The following is a 22,504-nucleotide window of genomic DNA, read 5'->3' as shown; positions in this document are numbered from 1 at the left end:
TTAGAGATCTTGGTATAGGGTAATACTTTATTTAACTATCATTAAATATGTCTTTGTACAGCTGTTTGGGGTTTAGTCCATCAGAGAGCCTAGACCTTCCTGCTGCTACATAGGCCTTAAAATTTCATCTTGGAGTGCTTTCTTTCTTCAACCAACTCATGCTACATGGTGCACCTGAGAGCTACTCCTGTGTAGTGGGTAGCCATTCCAGCTTTGATCTGGAAGTTCCAACCCCCATTGAGGCTTTGACAACTGTCACGCCTACAAGGCAGGGCCAAGGGAGGACCCTGGAGACCCGAGATCAGGATTGGCCAGCTCACTCTCTGTCCTTGGACCCTGGACAGTGGAGGTTGTCTGAGCAGAGCTCCAGAGAACACCGCTGGACAGAGATACACCTTCCCCAGACCCCGTGACCTACCTATCCCTTCATTTGTAAGTTACCCACTAAATAAATCTTCCTTTTAACTATGTGGAGTGGCCTTAATAATTTCACCAATACTCCCACACTCAGGGATTACACACACACATGCATACAGATAAATAAGAAACAAATCCTTAAAAATAAGGTAAGTAAAATGGATGACCCTGAGACATGGAAGATCAGTTTGTATTTTCACCCATAAGGGGGACCTTTGTTTAAACATAATAGTTTCCCCTGTGGCTCTACGTCCACTGTATTCATAAAGACTGAAGGACAGTCAGGCCCCTATGGATGTTCTTCCCAATGACAAGTTTGTCCTGATCCCAGGAATCTTCCTTCTCCTGAGGATCTGCTCCCTCACACTACACTCACATACCCCCAGCTACAGAAACAGACGTAGGCTTCACAGAGCTTTGTCAGGCTTCACAGAGATCCAGTAGACCATGGCATCCACAAGAAAGGTAGGCAGGTAGCTCATGGGGAGGTAGAAGAGTTTGGCATCCCAACCAGCTGAGTACCGAGTGCGAGGGTGACAGGAAGTCAGTGCGTGCTCCATGCAGTCCGTCACCAAGGAGAGGTCCTCATTACACCTTTGGTCCAGTGACTTTAGCTTAGCCAGTTCTATGCAGAATGAGAAGTGATTCAGCTGGTGTTGACCTCCACCCCTTCTGCTCTAGACCAACATAGAGGAAAGTTTCTCTAGACCCCGTGATCTCACATCAGAAGCCATGCCAACACTATACTGTCCCAGGTCCTCAGGGGACCAGAACCCAGCTTCAAGGAAGAACTGTGCACATTCACCACTGGTTTGTCAGTCAGCTCATGGAAAGGGCTGTCTAATTCCTCCTCCTCCCGTCCCTGACTTCACTCACAGCTTCATGGTGATGAGAGGTGCAGATGAACAGGAGAGCTATGTTCTGACTGTCAAGACTCTTTTTCTGAGACTATACACACCCACAACAAGAAAATGGGTCTAATTTGTTTGAAGAGTGAGAGCAATGTGTTAGTACTGGCAAACTGATCAGGAGACTAAGGATTCAGGACCAAAATCTGTTGGGTCTTCACAGCTCACTTACTTGATGCCAGGAAGTTCTCGCCATAGATCTCTTTGACTTCTGAGCTGGCCTGGTCCCACAGCATCTTCACATTTGATGATAACTTGTCACTATTGCTCGCAGCAGTCTTGAATGATCCAGGCTCTATAATAGCCACCTTCACCCCAAAATAGGAGAGCTCCCTCCTGCAAGACAGACAGACATCAACAATGTTAGATGATTTTCTGTAAAAGGACTCACAAAATGAGTACAGTGACTTGCCAACACGAGCCTGTGGTGAGGAGAGGTCACAGTTGTGGATCTGGGTTGTGTAGCAGATGAGAATTAAACTCCTGGTGAGGGCATTGCCTCTGTGCTTTGGAATGTCACACTAAGAGTTTGTTGTGTGTAGCTCCCTGACCTAAAACTAGGCCTTCTGTTCCAGGACACCATTAAGCCCTCTCTCCATGTACTGCAGATGCAAAGGGTCACCATCTTGCCCGAGTCACCTCCACCTCACTCCTAAGTCTCAGTCCACCCCACTGTCCCAGGAAGCACTCAGGACATCTCTCTTTTTGTTCCTGCAGGTGTCTTAGAGAGCAAGATCCTGCCTGCCACTTCCTCACATTCACAGCCTCCCTGTTCCCTCCAGCAGGGATGTGCATGCCCTGAGTGGCTCTTCTGATTAAATCCCCTTGAAGGGTTTTATGCCAACAGTACAAAACACATACTGTCCAGTGCCCTCAGTCTGTCCACAAGTCTACCTCAACCCATCCAGTAACCATCCTCCTTCCATATCTGGTCTGTCCTTTCCCCAGGGAGGATCCACTGACACATACATGTTCCAGGTTTCTATGTTCAACCTTTACTCTGCTGCAGCCCAATCCTGCTATAGGACCCTGACAAATCTGAGGACTACCATGGTCCACACAGCTGACGGAGCCATGGCCACTCCAAGGGAAGGGCACAGTTCTTCTCAGTCTCCTGTCTCACTCTCTAAGTTGCCATAGTCTTTAGTTCAGGTCAAAACATTTCTGTTTGGTGGAATGTGTTGATTGTGGACTCTACAGGGGCCTGATAACTACCTCTCAATTTGAATGAGATGTTCAGCCCCACTCAAAAACATGTTTGTCATCATAGAGCTCAGGGGTCTTAATTCTTCACTGAAAATACTCAAAGGCTCAATTCTACCTCAGTAACATCTCCTAGTGCCCTCTGTCTTCCATGGCAGGAGAAGATGAACTACACTCAGGTTTTATCCTGCCCTCTGCTAGAGACATGGAAAAGTACTTCCCAGTGGATGATTGAATGAGGAGAAGGTGAGACAGCCCCCAACCAGAGAGTGTCCTCTCCATGAATGAATTCTAAAGGCCATGATCAAATAAAACCCAATGCCAATGCTTCCCTCAGGTACCCACATCCCTGTCCAATACCTGAGGGAGTCCGAGAAGGCCTCTACACCATACTTGGAAATGGTGTAAGGACCACCACCAGAGAAAGACACTCTGCCCATGATGCTGGAGACGTTGACCACACGGCCCCTTGCCTTCCTCACTAAGGGCAGCATGCTCAGGGTCACGTCGATCATTCCCAACAGGTTCACTTCCAGTACCTTTGCATAGTCCTGCTTGGTCAGCCACTCACTGGGACCCCAGGAGATGGATATGCCAGCGTTGTTGACCAGACCCCAGAGTCCTGGGGACAGTGGGAAGAAGAGAGAGTCACATAGCGCAGGTACAGTTATGGGTGAAATGCACACTCAACAAGGTGAGACCACTTAGAAGACATGTGTGTACTGGAGAGTAGACGCAATGAGTAACAGCATGGCATCACAGGGCTGGGGACCCATCCCAGAGGCTCTAGGCTCACAGCATGGACACCTCCCTCCTTTAGGTCTTCATGGCCCAGATCCCTGCCTGGGAAGCAGGAAGCAGTCACTATCACTTGCTAGTTATAAAAATGGGTTGTGAAGACATGTTTATCTGGAGACCATGAAACTATGATTGTGTTTTACAAATTATTTTCATCTTTGAAGATATTTTATTTTTTCACTTGTTGTGGTTTGAATATAAATGTGACCCTGAGGCTCATAGATTTGGAGGTCTGGGTTTTGGGAAACAGCACTTCTTGAGAGGGATTAGGGGGTGTGGCCTAGATAGAGGAAGTGTGTCACTGGGGATGGGCTATGGGGTTTCAAAAGCCAAAGCCAGACCAGAGTCTCACTCTTCCTGCTGTCTGGAAGGAGACATGTAGAACTGATCTGGATGTGGAACTCCCAGCTCCTTCTCCTGCACCATGTCTGCCTGTGGGCCACCAGGCTTCACACCATGCTGATAGTGCACTAAACCTCTAAACTGTAAGCCAGTCCCAAAGAAATGCTTTCCTTTATAAGAATTTCCATGGTTGTGGTGTCCCTCCACAGGAATACAAGACTGACTAAGACACACTGCTGCCTTTGTCTTTCAAATAGCAAAAGAAGACAGTTAGGAGGAAGGATTAGTGAGAGAGGTCACAGGGCAAAGCACAAAGGAGAAAAGCAAGAAAAGACGAGATTAATGTCTGCGTGAACGTAGTTGAGGAACAAATGACTGTAGAATTGATTGGGAAAGAGTTTGGAAAACAGTGCTATGTTCATGGCTCTGATGAAGCCAGTCTTGCGAGGTCTAGCAGCAATATTGAGCAGTTCTCCTCAGATGCTTGTAAAAGAGGGACAGGATGAGGGAGGTGACAATGATCGCTGATCACCAACAGCACTGAGGCTCCACCCCAACCCCAGAAAATGATGCCCTTTCTGGAACCTCATGTACAGGCTCCCCTTCCTCATCCCCTTTGGTCTTTAAGTCCTGCATCCCCAAGTACCCACTCAGGAAGGCTTACAATTAACAACATATCCACACTGTTAATTTCTGTGCAAGGTGCATTGGAGAGTGATTGATTGACATTAAGCATGGCATTTGCTCATTCAAAAAAAAAATGCTCAGTAATTCATATGGGTCCTTGGCTCAAAAGCATGTCTTGTCCCTCTGGAGACTCATATTCTATTGTCAAGTTTTTTGTCTTTTCTTTTGAGAAGCCATAGAAATCTACTTCTATAAAAGCTTCCTAAAATACACACATATGTGAGAGGAATTTAAATGGAGTCACCATAGGATGGGGAGACGATCTCCATCCATGAGGTCTTATGCCACCAAACATAATCTCCAGTGCCAGTAATGGGTTACAACCTGTTTAGTCATTGGTCAAAAGGTCTCCATGGAGCCGCACTCCCAGCCCCCATCACAGGCTATTGCAAAGGCCACTCATTGTTCTTCACAAGCTCATAGTAAGGACATATTGCTGAAGATGATAGTTACTTATGTCATTGAGCAGGGAGAGGTTGAGCAGGTGTCCGACTAACAGCTTCACCCCTACTGATTCACAATCAAGGTGCCAGAAGACACTCTGTGCACTCCCAGAGGGAAAGGTGATCACCAGGATCACCCAGCTACAAACTCTGTGATCTATACCTGTGATCTGCCTGTAAGATCTACTGCGCAGTAGAGGCACAAATGACCTGGGAGTAACTGGCACTTTCTGATTAGTTTGAAGGCCACAAAGATACATGCTCAACTATGTTCATAGAAGCACTACTCGTAATAGCCCAAACCTGGAAACAACCTAGATGCCCGTCAACTGAAGAACGGATTAAGAAAATGTGTTACATATACACAGTGGAGTACTACTCAGCAGAGAAAAACAATGACACCATGAAATTTGCAGGCAAATGGATGGAACTAGAAAATGACATCCTGAGTGAGGTACCCCAAACCCAGCAGGGCAAACATGGTGTGTACTCACTCATAAGTGGATACTAGATATAATGCAAAGAACAATCCCACTGCAAACCACAGAACCAGGGAGGCTAAATAGCATAGGGGACCCTAGGATGACTGTGGCTTATAATAAGTTTTCGTTTTACTCAATCACTGGGCAAGCCTCAGTGAAACCTTTCACTATTAGGATAAGAATTTGTAGTGTATCAAGCTGATAACAGAAAAATAAATAAAGAAGTAAATAAATAAATAAATAAATGAAATGAAATGAAAGAAAATAATTAATTAAAAGCCCTCCCCCCAAAAAAACCACTCTATGAGATGGAGTCCATACCTGTCTCTGCATAGGAGTCAGAAACATCAGACTAGATAGGTCATGGGCCTTGGGAAAACCTAAGAACTTTATTCTGCTCAAGGAATATACAGTAAAATATGTCTTAATACATTATCACTACACTCATGACCAGTGCCTTGCACAGCACTCATCAGAAGACATTGGTCTTGCAATAGATGAGAATGAGCACAGAGTCACATGACTGGACAATGTGCAGAGAGTGAGAGACTTTGGAGCACTCAGTCCTAAAAGGAAATCTTCATCAAAGCCTTCACCTCAAGGCTCAGGGGTCTTTGAAGATGAGGATGTGGGAATACTGAAGAGCCAGAGGTGATGGAAGACTCCAATTAACTGTCTTCTGGACACAACAGGACTGAGGCACACATAAACTCACAGAGGTTTTGGCGGCACACATAAGGCCTGCTCAGATTCCAGACGGTGACCCAGCACTGAGAAGGGGCAGTGGACACAAGGTCCCACCTCTAACCAAGAAGCAATTTGTAAGTGACACCTGCTGGCAAAGGGAACACCAGTTTTCTCCACTGCAGTGACATTGGAGCCTCATGCCCAGGATTTAGTCAGCTAACACAAACCAATCTCCAAGTATTAATTTTTAAAGGGCGGTGCTTCATAATATTTTGTTCTGTATTTTTTTTTGTCTTCTTGGTTGTCTATTTCAACTGATTTTCATTTTGGGTTTTTATTTTGTTCTTGTTTTTATCTTCATAAGCAAGACAAATAGTACATGAAGTTGGGTGAGTAAGGACGTGGGGAGAATCTGGGAGTAGTTTGCGAAAGAGAAAACTTGATCAAAATATATTGCATGAGAAAAATTAATAAAAGTATGAAAAGGGAAGTTTTATTCCTATGATCCTAAATTATGATGCTTGCAGACTTGGGAATTGAGCAGAATTTCCCCAACAGAGCTTTTGACAACAAATATAAGAAACAAGCTGAGTGAGGTCGCACATGACTGCAATCCTGGTACAAATAGGTTGAGGAGGAGGGACATGGTTCACGGCTCCATAACAAGATCCTGCCTCAAGACCCAAGACAAATAAACACAACAGCACAAACTATTCCAATACCCATCCCCAGGCATGGGGAAAAGGGTGGGGCTTGGTTAAGTGTCAATTTCTTTTGATTCGTTAAATATTATTATTTGAATAAATGTTTTTCAAGTGGTAAAATGGCTTACTTTTTTAAAGTGAAAAGAACACACGTATATTGTTTGGTTCAGATCAAACTGTTACTAGTATTCATCCACTGGAAAGTAAATTGTATGTTAACTGTGGCTGGATATACTCAAGTATTTAGAACAACAACCACATTTTTAATGTTTTAAATAACTTAAGTTTTTCATAGTAACACAAACAGTGGAGAGAGAGAGGAAGGGAAAGAAAAGAAAGAACAGAGGCTGGTGTGTGTAAGTGTGAGAGAGAGAATCCCATTCCTACATCTGACTGAACTAAGGCATTCCTCCAGTGTGGGGTGTTGCCCTTAAGCATGGCAGTGGCCTTGGCTCCCAATTTAAGATCCCAGGTAGAAGGTGAGACCAGGGTCCAGTACTGAGAGTGGAGATGCATCTGACCCATGCCCAGCCAGCTTCACACAGAGTCAGGGCCCCAACCTCCTCACTGTCTCTAACCTGACACTCAGCAGCCAACAGTGCAGCCTTTCTGCATACAGTGACAGAAGAGGACCGACAGAAGTGTGGACATGAAATGACACAGGACACCAGCTGACCAAGAATAGAAAGCTTGAAGGACCAAATGTAAGAGTAAGAGGAAGTTCTGACATGCTGGAGGGGGGAAGAGTCTGTAGTCTCTACAATTCCACCCCCACCCCCATTGGGAATCTTTTCTGGACTACACAGGCATTCCCTTCACACAGAGACACAAACCAAGACACACACAGGAATCTCAATGGTACCTCTGTTGCCAACACGCTCCTTCACCCACTGAGTGGCTGCCACAATACTCTCTGTCTTAGTGACATCGAGGATCACCGTCTCCAGCCTGTCTGATGTCTTGCTCCTCAGCTCCTCAGCTCCATTTTCTGTCAGACATGCAGCCAGCACCCTCATGCCTCTCCTGTCCAGCTGTCTGGCCAGCAGGTTCCCAAAGCCCGAGTCACAGCCCGTGATGAAGACATGCTTGTCTTGGAGATGGCTCACCACCTGCCTCTCCCTGAACAAGCGCAGGAGATTCCACAGGCCCAGGAGAACCAACAGGTAGAGCCACATGGCTTGGAAGAATAGGTACATACAATCTGTGCTAAAATGAGCCTGGTCTCTAATCACAGAGGACAGAGAAGACACTGGGAACTCAGGATCCACGAAGGATTGCAGGCTTCTAGCAGGGAGTCCACACTTTGTTTCCTGTCCCATGCCTCCCTTGATATTTATTCATGCCTCACTTCTCTGAACTTCCAACTGTTTGTTTAGCTCGTGTACAATGGACTTTCACATCCCCTTATTTGTTCCCATAGATTTCTGGATTAATTTCTGAGAAAACCTTAATCAGAAGGTCTAGAGCCGTGTGTGGAGCTTTGCATCTGGTTCCTGGCTCTAGAGATGTGTACAACTAACCCTATGATTCCAGCTTAAAATAAAACAGGCACCTTCCATCAGAATGAAGCCGAGTTTCCCTTATCTGTTTCTTCCACCACTTCATGTCCAAACATGTGAGGACTCACACTGGTGGTGTGGATCACAAAGACCATGCTTCTGTCAGCAGTTCCTCCAACACAATGTGTTCTGTGCACTAATGCATCCATATGCCTTTCTCTGTTAGTCCTCATAGCACCTTGTGTCTGGTCCTCATGCTCCCCCCTATCCTGAGACTAGGCTCTGGATGCCCACCATATTGCTCTTTACTCTCCATTTCTGGAGCATCTCTGTACACTGAGATAGAGGGTCTCATGTCCCACAAGGTGTGAAAGAAAAAGGCAGAGAGGAAGAGGAGCAGACATGGGGAGAAAAGCCAATTTCTGGTTGTGGCAGTTGCCAAAGGCCTTCATTTATCAATTCTCCAAAGTGTAAGTCACGCCTTCGAGTATGATGTAGCAAGTCTTTCTCTGTACCGCCAGCTCACAATTAATGACACCAGGACTTCTTATTAATTATGTAAACTCAGCCTGAGCTTAGGCTTGTTTCTAAATAGCTCTTATAACTTATATTAACACGTTTCTATTAATTTACATTTTGTTGTGTGTCTCAGGGATTTTGTCTCTCCTCCTGCGTGTCCTGCTTCATCATCCTCTCTTCTGGAATCTCTCCCCTGCCTAGATTCAATTCCTCTTCTATTCCCTCTACCCAGAAGTTCCATCTACACATTCTGTCTAGCTATTTGTTTGTTGGCTTTTTATTAAACTAAACACAGTGACATATACCCAGTGTATTCAAATATCTCTCATGAGATGGTAGCCCGTAGTTGGAAATTTTCTCAGGTCCTTCCCAGTCCCAGAGTCTGTGTTCCTCAAGTTGTACCTGGCCCCATCGCCCCTCAGCCACTTACAAAATAACCACTCAGAGGCTTAATATTAACGGTAAATTATATAGCCTATGGCTCAGGCATTTGATGAGCTAGCTCTTATAACTTAACCCATTTCTATTAATCTATAAGTTGCCACATGGCCATGGCTTACTGATATTTTCACATGTTCCTTCTCCTGGTGGTGCTGGTGTCTCTCTAGACTCTCCTTTCTCTTTTCTGTCTCTCTCATTAGATTTTCTCACCTGCCTCTAAGCTCCCTTGCCATAGGCCAATGAAGCTTTATTTATTAACCAATGGGAACAACATATATTCACAGCATACAGAAAGACATCCCCCTGCAGTGGCCTTTATATAACTCCTCAATGTGGTCCTGACTCAATGAGAAGGAGGAGAACAGTGGACAGATTACAGCTATACCTTAAAGCCTAAGCCTTGGTTGTCAGCAGAGAGAAAATTGTGGCCTGGAGCTGGGCCACCTTTCCTTCAAGTGGGTGGTTGCCTTGGTTCTAGCTCTGGTCCTGCTTCTGCCCTGACCCTGTGTGCTGGTGTGCTTTTGTCCATGGGACACATTCAAGAGTCACCTAGAGAGAGGGACCTCACTTGAGGAATTGCCTCCCTCAGGTTGTCCTGTGGGGTGTCTGTGGGTCTTTTTCTTGTTGTCTAATTGATGTGAAATGGGTCAGCCCTCTGTGGGTGGTGACACCCTGGGCAGGTGGTCATGGGTTGTATGACAAAGCCAATGAACCAGCCATGCTGAGCAAGCCAGAAAGCTGTATTCCTCCATGGTCTCTTGTGGTGATATTGTGCTCCTCAAAATATTGTGCACCCTAATAAATTTATCTGGGGTCATAGAACAGAACAGCCACTAGACAGACATAGAGCCCAGAAAATGGTGGCACATACACCTTTAATCCTAGCCTTTTGGAGGCAAAGATCCATCTGGATCTCTGTGAGTTTAAAGCCACACTGGAAACTCCAGGCATGGTGACTCATGCTTTTAATCCTGGGAAGTGATGGCAGGAAGCAGAAAAGTATATAAGGCGTGAGGACCAGGATCTAGAGGCTGGTTAAGCTTTTAGGCTTTTGAGCAACAGTTGAGCTGAGATCCATTTGGATGAGGACTCAGAAGCTTCCAGTCTGAGGAAACAGGATCAGCTGAGGAACTGGCAAGGTGAGGAAGCTGTGGCTTGTTCTGCTTCTCTGATCTTCCAGCGTTCACCCCAATACCTGGCTCCAGGCTTGTTTTTATTAATAAGACCATTTAAGATTCATGCTACATCTGGCACCCAACATTCATGGTACAAATTAGTGAAAAAGCTACTTGCCTGTGGCCTTGAGGGCCCCAGCTCAGGCCCAAGTTGCCAGTTGTGGTGGAACACACTGGTAGGATTTGCTGTACGAGGCAGAGGCAGGAAGATCCCGGGTTTGAGGCCAGCCTAGGAGGCTTGCTTGCTAAGGAGAAGCTTCAGCCAGGGCCGAGCCACAAATGGTGGCAGTGACCATGGAGGCAGTGGCTGCTGCTTTGAGTTGCTGGCTCCTTCTCATCATGTTGGTGACTGCAGTGATGCTGCTACCTGGGATGAAGGGTTTACTGCTGCTTGTTCAGAGAAGAATTTCCAGGACCACAAGAAAGTATCAGCAAAGGTCAGTTGGAAAAGTTTAGCAAGACAAATGGTGGGGAGAAATGGCTGTGAAGATTTTCTCTTCTTGGGAAGGACACTCATGGTTCCAAGAGACTGACATTTATCAGACTGTGATTGCTCCAAACCATAGAGGAGAAAAAAAAAATTTGCAGGGAACCATGACCACGCCTAACAGCAACTTTGAAATCTTCAAAAGAATGATGGGATGCCACAAAGAAGATTTCCACATGGACTGTGGTAAAGCCATTAAGCTGATTAACAACAAGGAAAGATCGGCTTTGGACTACAAACTGATCAGGACAATTTTGAGTTGGCAGGCAGAGATGATCCAGCCTGACAGACTACTCGAACAAGGACTTGAGGCAAGCCCTACACTTTCCCATTATGCAGAGACTGGACAAATGATACAGGACTTGACAATTAACCCAAAAAATTTATTTTCAGGATTCCCTAAGGATGCCTTCACCCCCAGAGAGCAAAAGTAATTTTAAGAAAAACGACGCCCATATTTCCAAGAGGTAGGATGGGTGGTTTTTGGTTGTTTAATGAGTTATGGATATTTCCATTGTTTGCGATGGTTGGTTACAAGTTGTTAATTGTTAATGGGCAGGAAAAAACTGAACAAGGAGATTATATTCAGAGTTTGTGTTTGTTTGTTTTTGTTTTTTTAAAAAAGGAAAGGAAAAAAGAGAATATAGATATGAGGGTCTGTCCCACAGCGGGTGGTGCCAGCCTTGGGTATGTGGTCCTGAGGTGTGTGAAAAGTAAAGCTAAGCCTGCCATGGAGAGCAAACCAGTGAGAAGCGTCTGGCATGGTCCCTATCTCATTCTCATTCCTCTAGACTCCAGCACGGCGTTCCTGCCTTGACTTTCTTCAGTCATGGACTGTGGACTGGAAGTATAAGCCAAATAAGGCCTTTCCTTCACAAGTTTCTTTTAGTCTGTAGTGTGTGTGTGTGTGTGTGTGTGTGGCAAAACAGCTTGACCACACAACTCCATGACAGGCTTAGAGGCCCAGACACAACTTCTGTGACAGGCTTACTGACAGGCAACACCCAGAAGAGGAGAAGCCATAAACTGACTCCACCCAAGGAGGGCCTGTGTCTAAGGGGAGATACCTGACATTCCAAACATGTTCAGCACCCTTTGACAAATATCAGCCAATCGGTGTCCTGAACCCTGGGAACGTCGACACCCCAACCTCTGCTATGATAAAACCCCACCTGGCCTAGGCTCTGGGCTCTCTGGTTCACCACTGTGTCTGACAGAAAGTCCAAGCTCTGAGCTTGCAAATAAAGACTCTTTGCTTTTACATATGGGATTCGGTCTCCATGGAGGTCTTTTGGAGTCCCAAATCCCAGCATAACAGTGTCACAGCCACAGAGAAGCACCTAGGACAGCCCGATCATCGTCCTGCTCCTCCTCCTTCTCCTCCTCATTTAGTGAATCTCACGTTGGATTCAAATCCTGTTCCTTCTGCTAATTCTGTTCCTTCTCCTCCTCTTCCCCTTGTCCATGGCTTTCCTGGTCCTGGTCCTGCTCCTTGTTTGCTCCTCCTTGTCCTGCTTCCTAACATCTGTCAGGACTTCCCTAGGATGCTCATTAGGGCAAAAGAGTAAGGGATTCTCAAGGTTCTGAGTAGCCAAAGGGACCTCAAAACCCTAATATGAGTGGGCTGCATCCTACAAAGTGAACACTGGGACTTCCTTAACAAAGGGAGCCTGAAGGTGCATTTTCCCCCAGTGAACACATGTCCCTTCACCTGTGAATTCCCTAGCCCCATCCATTCATGTTCAAACCCACTCCCCACACCTGCTGACCCTTCTTACTCACCCTGACAGCAGCACACACTCCTGTTGTTGACAAGGGCTTCTAGAACACAGCAGGATCCAGACCAGTCCCTGGATTTCCAGATAAAGCCAGTGAGAATAGGAATCTGGGTGTGACTCCCTCACCTGGAGTCACAGGGCTGAAGAGAAATCCTCAGAGACACCTCCCTGTCCTGTGGAGCTTCCTCCAGCCCATCCATCCCTCCACTGAGATCCCTTCACAGACCAACTGACAGTGCCCAGTGGTCCTCTTCAGTGTCCTGGGTAGGGGGCTCCTTGTCCCATTCCAGGGCTGAACTTGTGAGTGTCTCAACACTCCAGCTGTCTGATCTCTGGGCTGCAGTGCTGAGGCAGAACCTGAGCTGAACCATCTACTGGGATCAAGACTCCAGGGGAGTGTAGCTCAGCCAGGTGAGAAGCACTTCTCCAGTGAAGGCCAGGCATCCCCACCCACCCCACTGTTTCTTCTGCATGCAGGGAGGGGAGGGATGGAGTCTAGAATCAGTGATGCAAAGGGTGGAGAACAGGCCCACTTTGGAAGCCTTTTCCAGTCCTGCCCACATGCAGCCCTTGTTCATAACTTAACTCAGGAATGAAGGAATATCATGTTCTAATGGCTGAGATTCTAGGTTGAGACATGAGTTTCTACAATGTACTCCTCATGCAGGGAATGAGTAAGACATGAGTTTGGGGCATATATAGTGTAATCCTCAGCAAAGGGATTGAGTGAGACAGCCTCTGGCAGCATCTGAAGAGGCCCTCACAGGTCCCCTGAGTAGACGCCAGTCTTGACTCACCAAAGAAGTCTGGAAGGAGGAGAACAGCAGGCTTCTCCAAGCGTGGAGCACATGGACATGGACCACTTTACAGGACACTTCCTTCCAATTACACTTTGCCCAGTCACATCATGAAGCCCTTGACCATTACCCATTCCCAAAGCCAGATTTCTGTCCTAGATGGTGGCCCTGCCCCTTCCCCTAGTGGAGCCCAGCATGGGGGAGGGGAGGTCAACAACTTGTACACTTACACTTCCATGATGCTCCAGAAAGAACTTCTCAGATGGTGCAACCCCCCCTGATCAGCTTCCTCACAGACTACAAAAGAAATTCGTGATATTTCTAGAATGTGTTTGTGTAATATCTCTCTCTCTCTCTCTCTCTCTCTCTCTCTCTCTCTCTCTCTCTCTCTCTCTCTCTCTCTGTGTGTGTGTGTGTGTGTCCATGTGGCTGTACAGGGAGTGTGAAACCATCAGGTTTCAGATTCAGGCCTACCTTCCACTCACAAAGATTCTCCTGTTCAGCTTTGCAGATTGCTAACATTGCTGGAGTGACCCACCATGCACTGTTTTGTTCTCTTTGCAAGGAGAACATGGGCTGACCTGAATGAACCACACAGGAGCATTTGGAGACTCTTAGCTGCTTTACATCTTGGACACCCCATTCCTTCAGTGTTCCGATTTTGGAATCAACACTCATTGTGAGTTTCATGGTGAACTGTTTGAACTATTACATGCTATTCTAATATCATGTGTAATAATAGTTTTTGTATGTATTGATTATGTATAAAGCAACAGCATGGCTTGGTGGCACACCTTCATAATCCCAGCATCAGAAACCATGAAGCAATACAGAGGAGGAAGAAGCCCTGAGTGAGGGTGTTCTGTTGACCTGTCCACCACCATCACAAGGACCAAGGTCTCAGACACATGGCAAATTGGCCAACCCTTTCCCTACATGAATAAGGGTCAGAATTGGCAAAGCCTTCTTTCTCTGGCACAAGTTTGGGTGTCTATGGATAAGTGAACAGTGTGTCAAAAACTCTCCACTGCAGCTTCCTGGAGGTCCCAGCCTGAGACGCTCCCTCAGTCCTCCTGCAGACTCGCCAGCCCCTTCCCCTTTGCTGCTCCTGACAGACATGCTGAGGAGGCAGGTCGCAGCGGAAGCAGCTGAGGCTGCATCAGAGCACATGCAGGCCACTGGATGCCAGCTTTTCTGTACATGTGTCTGTGTGTCTGTCCTTTCTACAGAGTTTGACACCAAAGACAGATGTGCTGAAATGAGGCTAGAGATTCAGAAGGTAATGATGTACCTGTGTGACATAGTGAGATCTTGTCTCAAACTAACTAATTAACTTAAAATATACTTAAAATATTACATATGGACTAATCTGGTAGAGCATTTTCTTCTCTCTAGAGATCACAAATTGTTCTTCTCTCTAGAGAATCCCAGGTCCATAGTTAGGTATCTCACAACTGCCTGTAACTCCTGTTCTAGGGGACACAAAAAACCTTTTCCATACCGGAACTATTCCCCCATGGAATACCAACACACTTGCATAGACAAATAGAAACACAAATGTTTAAAGAGAAGATAAGTAAAATGGATGACCCTGAGACATGGAAGTTCACTTTCTATTTTCATCCAAAATCAGAATCACTGTTTATACATTGTAGTTTTTCCTGTGGTTTTATGTCCACTATATTCATACCAAGGAAAGAAAACAGGCACCTGTGGATGCCCCTCCCAATGAAAAGGTTGTACTGAACCCAGGAATCTTCCTTCTCCTGAGGATCTGCTCCCTCACACTACACTCACATACCCCCAGCTACAGAAACAGATGTAGACTTCACAGAGCTTTGTCAGGCTTTATGGATGTCCAGTAGATCATGGCATCCACAAGAAAGGTGGGCAGGTAGCTCATGGGGAGGTAGAAGAGCTTGGCATCCCAACCAGCTGAGTATCGAGTGCGAGGGTGACAAGAAGTCAGTGCGTGCTCCATGCAGTCCGTCACCAAGGAGAGGTCCTCATTACACCTTTGGTCCAGTGACTTTAGCATTGAGAGATCTGTGCAGAGCGAAAAGTATTTCAGCTGCTGTTCACCTACACCTCTCCTGCTCTAGTCCAAGTTAGAGGAAATTTTCTCTTGACCCCATGATCCCACATCAGAAGCCATGCAAACACTATCCTGTCCCAGGTCCACAGGCGGCCCACGACCCAGCTTCAAGGAAGAACCGTGCACACTCACATCTTTGTCTCAGCTCATGGAAAGTGCTGGCTAATTCCTCCTCCTCTCATCCCTGACCTCACTCACAGCTTCATGATGATGAGAGGTTTAGAAGGAACAGAGTACGTTGTTCTCAAAGTCAAGAACACTTTTTAAGAGCAAATACCCACCCACCAAAGGACATGGGTCTAAATTCCCTTTCTTTGAAGTGTAAGAGCAATAGGTTAGTATTGGCAAAATGAACAGAATAAGGATTCAGGACCAGACTCTGTTGGGTCTTCAGCTCACTTACTTGATGCCAGGAAGTTCTCGCCATAGATCTCTTTGACCTCTGAGCTGGCCTGGTCCCACACCATCTTTGTATTTGATAAATGCGTGTCACTATTGGTTATATCAGTTTTGAAGAAACCAGGCTCTATAATAGCCACCTTCACCCCAAAATAGGAGAGCTCCCTCCTGCAAGACAGACAGACATCAACAACTTCAGATGATTATCTGTAAAAGATGTCACCATAAGTGTACAGTGACGTGCCAACACGAGCCTGTGGTGAGGAGAGGTCACAAATGTGGATCTGGGTTGTGCAGCAGATGGGAATGAAACTCCTTGGTGAGGGCATTGCCTCTGTGCTTTGGAATGTCACACTAAGAGTTTGTTGTGTGTAGCTCACTGGCCTAAAACTAGGCCTTCTGTTCCATGACACCATTAGGACCTCTCTCCATGTACTGCAGATGCAAAGGGTCACCATCTTGCCCGAGTCACCTCCACCTCACTCCTAAGACTCAGTCCACCCTACTGTCCCAGGAAGCACTCAGGACATCTCTCACTTTGTTCCTGCAGGTGTCTTCAGAGAGCAAGACCCTGCCTGCCACTTCCCCACATTCACAGCCTCCCTGTCCCCTCCAGCAGGGATGTACCTGCCCCAAGTGCCTCTTCTGATTCAATTGCTTTGAAGGTTTATATTGCCAACAGCATGAAATAAATACTGTCCAGTGCCCTCAGGCTCTCCACAAGTCTACTTCAACCCACCTGGTGACCATCTTCCTTCCATATCTGGTCTGTCCTTTCCCCAAAGAGAATCCACCGACACATACAGGTTCCAGGTTTCTATGTTCAACCTTTACTCTGCTTCAGCCCATTCCTGCTACAGGACCCTGACAAATCTGAGGACTACCATGGTCCACACAGCTGACTGAGCCATGGCCACTCCAAGGGAAGGTCACAGTTCTTCTCAGTCTCCTCTCTCACTCTCTCAGTTGCCATAGTCTTTAGTTCAGGTCAAAACATTTCTGTTTCATGAAATATGTTGATTGTGCACTCTACAGGGGCCTGATATCTATCTCTCAATTTGAATGAAATGTTCAGCCCCACTCAAAAACATGTTTATCATCATAGAACTCATGGGGCTGGAATCTTGACCCAATATACTCAAAGATGCCATTTTACCTCAGTAATGTTCCCCAGTTTCCTCCCCCAAATATGACAGGGCAAGATGAACTCAGGTCTCAGTCTTTCCCTCTATAGAGACTTGGAAATGTCCTTGTCAATGGATAATTCAATGAAGAGAAGATGAGAGAGCCCCTAAGACAGAGAGTATCTTGATCATGATGGGATACTAAAGGCCATGATTAAATACACCCCTTCCAAAACTTCCCTCAGGTACCCCCATCCCTGTCCAATACCTGAGGGAGTCTGAGAAGGCCTCTACACCATACTTGGAGATGCAATAACCACCACCAAAGAAGGACACTCGGCCCAAGATACTGGAAACGTTGACCACACGGCCCCTTGCCTTCCTCACTAAAGGCAGCATGTTCAGAGTCATCTCAATCATGCCCAACAGGTTCACATCCAGTATCTTTGCAAACTCCTGCTTGTTCAGCCATTGATTGGGAACCGTGGGGATGGAAATGCCCGCATTGTTGACCAGGCCCCAGAGTCCTGGAGAAAGTGGGAAGAAGAGAGAGTCACATAAAATAGCTAGTTCTGAATGAAATATGTATTCAAATAGGTAAGAACACTTAGACAAGTGTATACTGGAAAGCAGGAAACAATGAAGAAGAGTATGTTATCATATGGGCTGGGGATCCCATCCTAGAGACTCTAAGCTCACAGCATGGATACCCTTCTTCTTGAAGGCTTCATGGCCTCAATGCCTGATGAGAAGCAAGAAGCAGTCATTTTCTCACTTGTTAGTTTTAAGAATAGATTTTGAAATCATGGTGTGCCTCTGTGTATCTGGAGATCATAAAACTATGATTTTTTTTTACACATTATTTCCATCCTTGAAGACATTTTATTCTTTCACTTGTGACCCTAGGCTCATAGATTTGAAAGCTTGGCTATTGGAGAACAGTACTACTTGAAAGGGAGTAGGAGGTGTGGCTATGTGGGTGTGGGTGTGGCCTTGTTGGAGGAAGTGTGTCACTGGGGATGGGCTATGGGGTTTCAAAGCTCAAGCCAGACCAGAGTCTCACTCTTCCTGCTGTCCTGAATGATGTATGTAGAACTGATGTGGATGTGGAACTCCCAGCTCCTTCTCCTGCACCATGTCTCTCTGTGTGTCTCCAGACTACCTACCCGACCGACATGCTAATAATGGACTAAATCTATGAAATAGAAAGCCAGCCCCAAATAAATGGTTTCCTTTATTAGAATTGCCATGGTGGTGGTGTTCCTCCAGGAAAATAGAATACTGACTAAGACACACTGCTGCATTTGTCTTTCAAATGGCAAAGAGAGACAGAAAAACAGAAGGACTAGGATTGAGGCAACAGAGGAACATACAAAAGAAAAGAAAGAAAGGGCAAAATTAATGTCCCAGTGTAACTAGGTTGCTGTGGATATTGTTCTGTATAAATAAAACACTGATTGGCCAGTGGCCAGGCAGGAAGTATAGGTGGGACAAGGAGAGAGGAGAATTCTGGGAAGTGGAAGGCTGAATCAGAGAGAAGCTGCCAGCCACCGCCATGACCAGCAGCATGTGAAGATTCCGGTAAGCCACAAGCCACGTGGCAAGGTACAGATTTATAGAAATGGGTTAATTTAAGATATAAGAACAGTTAGCAAGAAGCCTGTCATGGCCATACAGTTTGTAAATAATATAAGCGTCTGTGTGTTTATTTTACAAGTGGGCTGTCGGACTGCCGGGGCTCGGCAGGACCCGGAGAAAAGCTCTCCACCTACAGAAAAAAACAAATGTGGCCTTGACTGGGGAGTTTTTCAAAAACAGTGCTATGTTTATGGCCCTGATGAAGCTGTTCTTACGAGGTCTAGCATCAATATTGTGCAGCTCTCCTAAGAGACTTGCAAAACCCAGGGACAGGAAAGTGAAGAGACAATGCTTGCTGATCACCAACAGCACTGAGGCTCCACCGCAACCCCAGAAAAGGGCGCCCTTTCTTGACCCTCACCCACAGACTGCCCTTCCTCATCCCCTTTGGTCTTTAGGTCCTGGATCCTCAAATACCCACTCAGGAAGGCTTACAACTAAACACCATATCCACACTATCAATTTCTGTGCAAGGTGCATTGGAGAGTCATTTATTGACATTAAGCATGGCATTTGTTGATTTAAAAAGTTGGCCCAATATGACATATGGACCCTTGGCTGAAAAGAATGTTTTATTCTCATGGAGACCCATATTCTTTCATCAAGTTTTTTTTTTTTTAGTCTTGTTTTGTTTTGTTTTGTTTTGAGAAGCTCTATGGAAATCTATTTTTATAGAAACTTCCTAAAATACATACATATGTGAAAGGAATTTAAATGGAGTCACCATAGGATGGGGAGATGATCTCTGACCTAGATATCTTATGCCACCAGGTAAAAATCAGTGCCAGTAATGGGTTACATCCCGTTGAGTCATTGGTCAAAAGGTCTCCATGGAGCCGCACTCCCAACCCCCATCACAGGCTATTGCCAAGGCCACTCATTGTTCTTCACAAGCTCATAGTAAGGACATATTGCTGAAGATGATAGTTACTTATGTCATCCAGCAGGGAGAGGTTGAGCAGGTGTCCGACTAACAGCTTCACCCCTACTGATTCACAATAAAGGTGCCAGAAGACACTCTGTGCACTCCCAGAGGGAAAGGCGATTACCAGGATCACCCAGCTACAAACCCTGTGACCTACACCTGTGATCTGCCTGTAAGATCTATTGCGCAGTAGAGGCACAAATGACCTGGAGTAACTGGCACTTTCTGATTAGATTGAAGGCCACTCTATGAGATGGAGCCATACCTGACTCTGTGTAGGAGTCAGAAACATCAGGCCAGATAGGTCATGGGCCTTGAGAAAACCTAAGAACATTATCCTGCTCAAGGAAAATACTGTAAAATGTGTCTTAATACATTATCACTACACACATAGACCAGTGCCTTGCACAGCACTCATCAGAAGACATTGGTCTTGCAATAGATGAGAATGAGCACAGAGTCACATGACTGGACAATGTGCAGAGAGTGAGAGACTTTGGAGCACTCAGTCCTAAAAGGGGAATCTTCATCAAAGCCTTCACCTCAAGGCTCAGGGGTCTTTGAAGATAAGGATGTGGGGAGACTGAAGAGCCAGAGGTGATGGAAGACTCCAATTAACTGTCTTCCAGACACAACAGGACTGAGGCACCCATAAACTCACAGAGGTTATGGCTGCACACGTAAGACCTGATCAGGTTCTAGACAGTGACCCAACACTGAGAAGGGGCAGTGGACACATGGTCCCACCTCTAACCAAGAAGCAATTTGTAAGTGATACCTGCTGGCAAAGGGAACAACAGTTTTCTCCACTGCAGTGACATTGGAGCCTCATGCCCAGAAGTACTTGCTAACACAAAATGAACTCCAAGTATTTATTTTTAGGGATCTTTCATGTTGATGTGTTTACGTATTTTGTTTGTTTTGGGTTTCTGTTTATTTCTTGATTTTCATTTTGGTTTTTTATTTTGTTTTTATTTTAATTTGTGTGTGTGTGTGTGTGTGTGTGTGTGTGTGTGTGTGTGTGTGTGTGTGTGAGAGAGAGAGAGAGAGAGGGGGGGGGGGGGGAACGAATATGAAATTGGGTGTATAAAGATATGGGGAGGATCTGGAAGGTGTTGAGGAAAGGAAAACATGATGGAAATATATTTTATGAAAAAAAGTTTCCAGGCATGCTGGCCCACTTCTTTCAGTGCACGTCAGAGGCAGAGGCAGGTGGATCTCTGTGAGTTCAAGGACAGCCCGGTCTACAATCCAAGTTCCAGGACAGCCATGAGCACACAGACAAACCTTGTTTCAAAAAACAAAAACAACAACAACAAAAACCCAAAACCAACCAAACAACTAAACAAAATACAACCCCCAAACCAGAAACAAATGAAAAACAATTTGTTAAAAATATGGAAAAATATTTTATTTCTTGTTTCCAAAATTAAACATGCTGTATACTCTGAATTAAGCAGAAGTTTCCCAAGACAGTGTTTATGACAATAAATATAGGAAACAAGCTGAGTGTGGTTGTACATAACTGAAATCCCAGCACAAAGCAGGCTGAGGAAGAGAAACATTAGATCATGGCCAGCTCTATACCAAGACCTAAACTCAAAACCCAACACAAATAAACACAACCAAATAAAACTATTCCAATATCCAAAGCCAAGGCATTGTAAAACTAGTTGGGTTTTATTACTGGGCAAACTATTTTAATTATTTGAATACTATATTTGAATAAATCTTCAAGTGTCAAAAATTGTTCAGCATTTAAACTGAAAAGAATTCACATGTATTAATCGGTACAGATCCAACTGTTACTAGTTTTATCCACTAAATAGTAAATTGTGTATTAATTGTGGATTCATATGCTCTAGTGTTTAGAACAATAAACATGTTTTCAATAGATTTTTTAATTAATTAATTATTTATTTTCATACACATACAAACAGTGAAAGGGAGACAGAAAGGGAGAGAAGAAAGAATAGAGGCAGGAAGTGTGAGTGTGAGAGAGAGAATCCCCTTCCTAGATTTGACTGAACTAAGGCATTCCTCCAGTGTGGGGTGTTACCCTTAAGCATGGCAATGACCTTGGCTCCCCATAAAGGATCCCAGGTGGAAGGTGAGACCAGAGTCCAGTACTGAGAGTGGAGATGCATCTGACCCATGCCCAGCCAGCTTCACACAGAGCCAGGGCCCCACCCTCCTCACTGTCTCTAACCTGGCACTCAGCAGCCAACAGTGCAGCCTTTCTGCATACAGTGACAGAAGAGGACAGACAGAAGTGTGGACATGAAATGACACAGGACACCAGCTGACCAAGAGTAGAGAGCTTGAAGGACCAAATGTAGGAGGAAGAGGAAGTCCTGACATGCTGGAGAGGGGAAGAGTCTGTAGACACTAAAATTCCACCCCCACCCTCTTGAGCAACCTTTTCAGGTCTACACAGGCATTCCCTTCACACAGAGACACAAACCAAGACACACACAGGAATCTCAATGGTACCTCTGTTGCCAACATGCTCCTTCACCCACTGAGTGGCTGCCACAATACTCTCCGTCTTGGTGACATCGAGGATCACCGTCTCCAGCCTGTCTGATGTCTTGCTCCTCAGCTCTTCAGCTCCATTTTCTGTCAGACATGCAGCCAGCACCCTCATGCCTCTCCTGTCCAGCTGTCTGGCCAGCAGGTTTCCAAAGCCCGAGTCACAGCCCGTGATGAAGACATGCTTGTCTTGGAGATGGCTCACCACCTGCCTCTCTCTGAACAAGCGCAGGAGATTCCACAGGCCCAGGAGAACCACCAGGTAGAGCCACATGGCTTGGCAGAGGACAGGCACATAAAGTCTGTGCTAAAGTGAGCCTGGCCTCTATTCAAGAGAACAAGTAGACCCTGAAGACTCAGGAGACACAGAGGAACCCAGGCTTCTAGCAGGGAGTCTACACTTTGTTCCTCTTCTGCTGACTGC

General features: G+C 45.7%; 2 protein-coding genes across 2 annotated transcripts; both read right to left on the bottom strand.

Annotated features, from left to right (window-relative positions):
- Positions 1-589: 589 nt before the first annotated feature.
- On the bottom strand, positions 590-8,023 carry LOC143269180 (retinol dehydrogenase 16-like). The gene is made up of 4 exons (XM_076554058.1): positions 7,534-8,023; positions 2,889-3,150; positions 1,498-1,661; positions 590-1,042 (listed from the first exon to the last, which is right to left on the bottom strand). The coding sequence occupies exons 1-4, from the start codon at positions 7,988-7,990 to the stop codon at positions 825-827; spliced, it is 1,101 nt and encodes a 366-aa protein (XP_076410173.1). The 5' UTR covers positions 7,991-8,023; the 3' UTR covers positions 590-824.
- Positions 8,024-14,962: 6,939 nt separating this feature from the next.
- On the bottom strand, positions 14,963-22,504 carry LOC102903802 (retinol dehydrogenase 16). Its single transcript, XM_042263399.2, has 4 exons — positions 22,042-22,504; positions 17,254-17,512; positions 15,866-16,029; positions 14,963-15,413 (listed from the first exon to the last, which is right to left on the bottom strand). The coding sequence occupies exons 1-4, from the start codon at positions 22,352-22,354 to the stop codon at positions 15,196-15,198; spliced, it is 954 nt and encodes a 317-aa protein (XP_042119333.2). The 5' UTR covers positions 22,355-22,504; the 3' UTR covers positions 14,963-15,195.

The sequence above is a fragment of the Peromyscus maniculatus genome, chromosome 18, assembly GCF_049852395.1.
Source record: "Peromyscus maniculatus bairdii isolate BWxNUB_F1_BW_parent chromosome 18, HU_Pman_BW_mat_3.1, whole genome shotgun sequence".
Classification (NCBI taxonomy): Eukaryota; Metazoa; Chordata; class Mammalia; order Rodentia; family Cricetidae; genus Peromyscus; species Peromyscus maniculatus.
This window is presented reverse-complemented; position numbering and strand designations above follow the sequence as displayed.

Excerpts from the sequence above, each read along its gene's own strand:
- LOC143269180 (XM_076554058.1), bottom strand. The coding sequence starts at position 7,990 with ATGGGACAGGAAACAAAGTGTGGACTCCCTGCTAGAAGCCTGCAATCC. Across the intron at positions 1,662-2,888 it reads GCCTTCTCGGACTCCCTCAG|GAGGGAGCTCTCCTATTTTG; the intron begins GTATTGGACAGG and ends TCTGTCTTGCAG. Across the intron at positions 1,043-1,497 it reads CGAGAACTTCCTGGCATCAA|AACTGGCTAAGCTAAAGTCA; the intron begins GTAAGTGAGCTG and ends CATTCTGCATAG.
- LOC102903802 (XM_042263399.2), bottom strand. The coding sequence starts at position 22,354 with ATGTGGCTCTACCTGGTGGTTCTCCTGGGCCTGTGGAATCTCCTGCGC. Across the intron at positions 17,513-22,041 it reads GGAGCATGTTGGCAACAGAG|GACTCTGGGGCCTGGTCAAC; the intron begins GTACCATTGAGA and ends CACTTTCTCCAG. Across the intron at positions 16,030-17,253 it reads GCCTTCTCAGACTCCCTCAG|GAGGGAGCTCTCCTATTTTG; the intron begins GTATTGGACAGG and ends TCTGTCTTGCAG.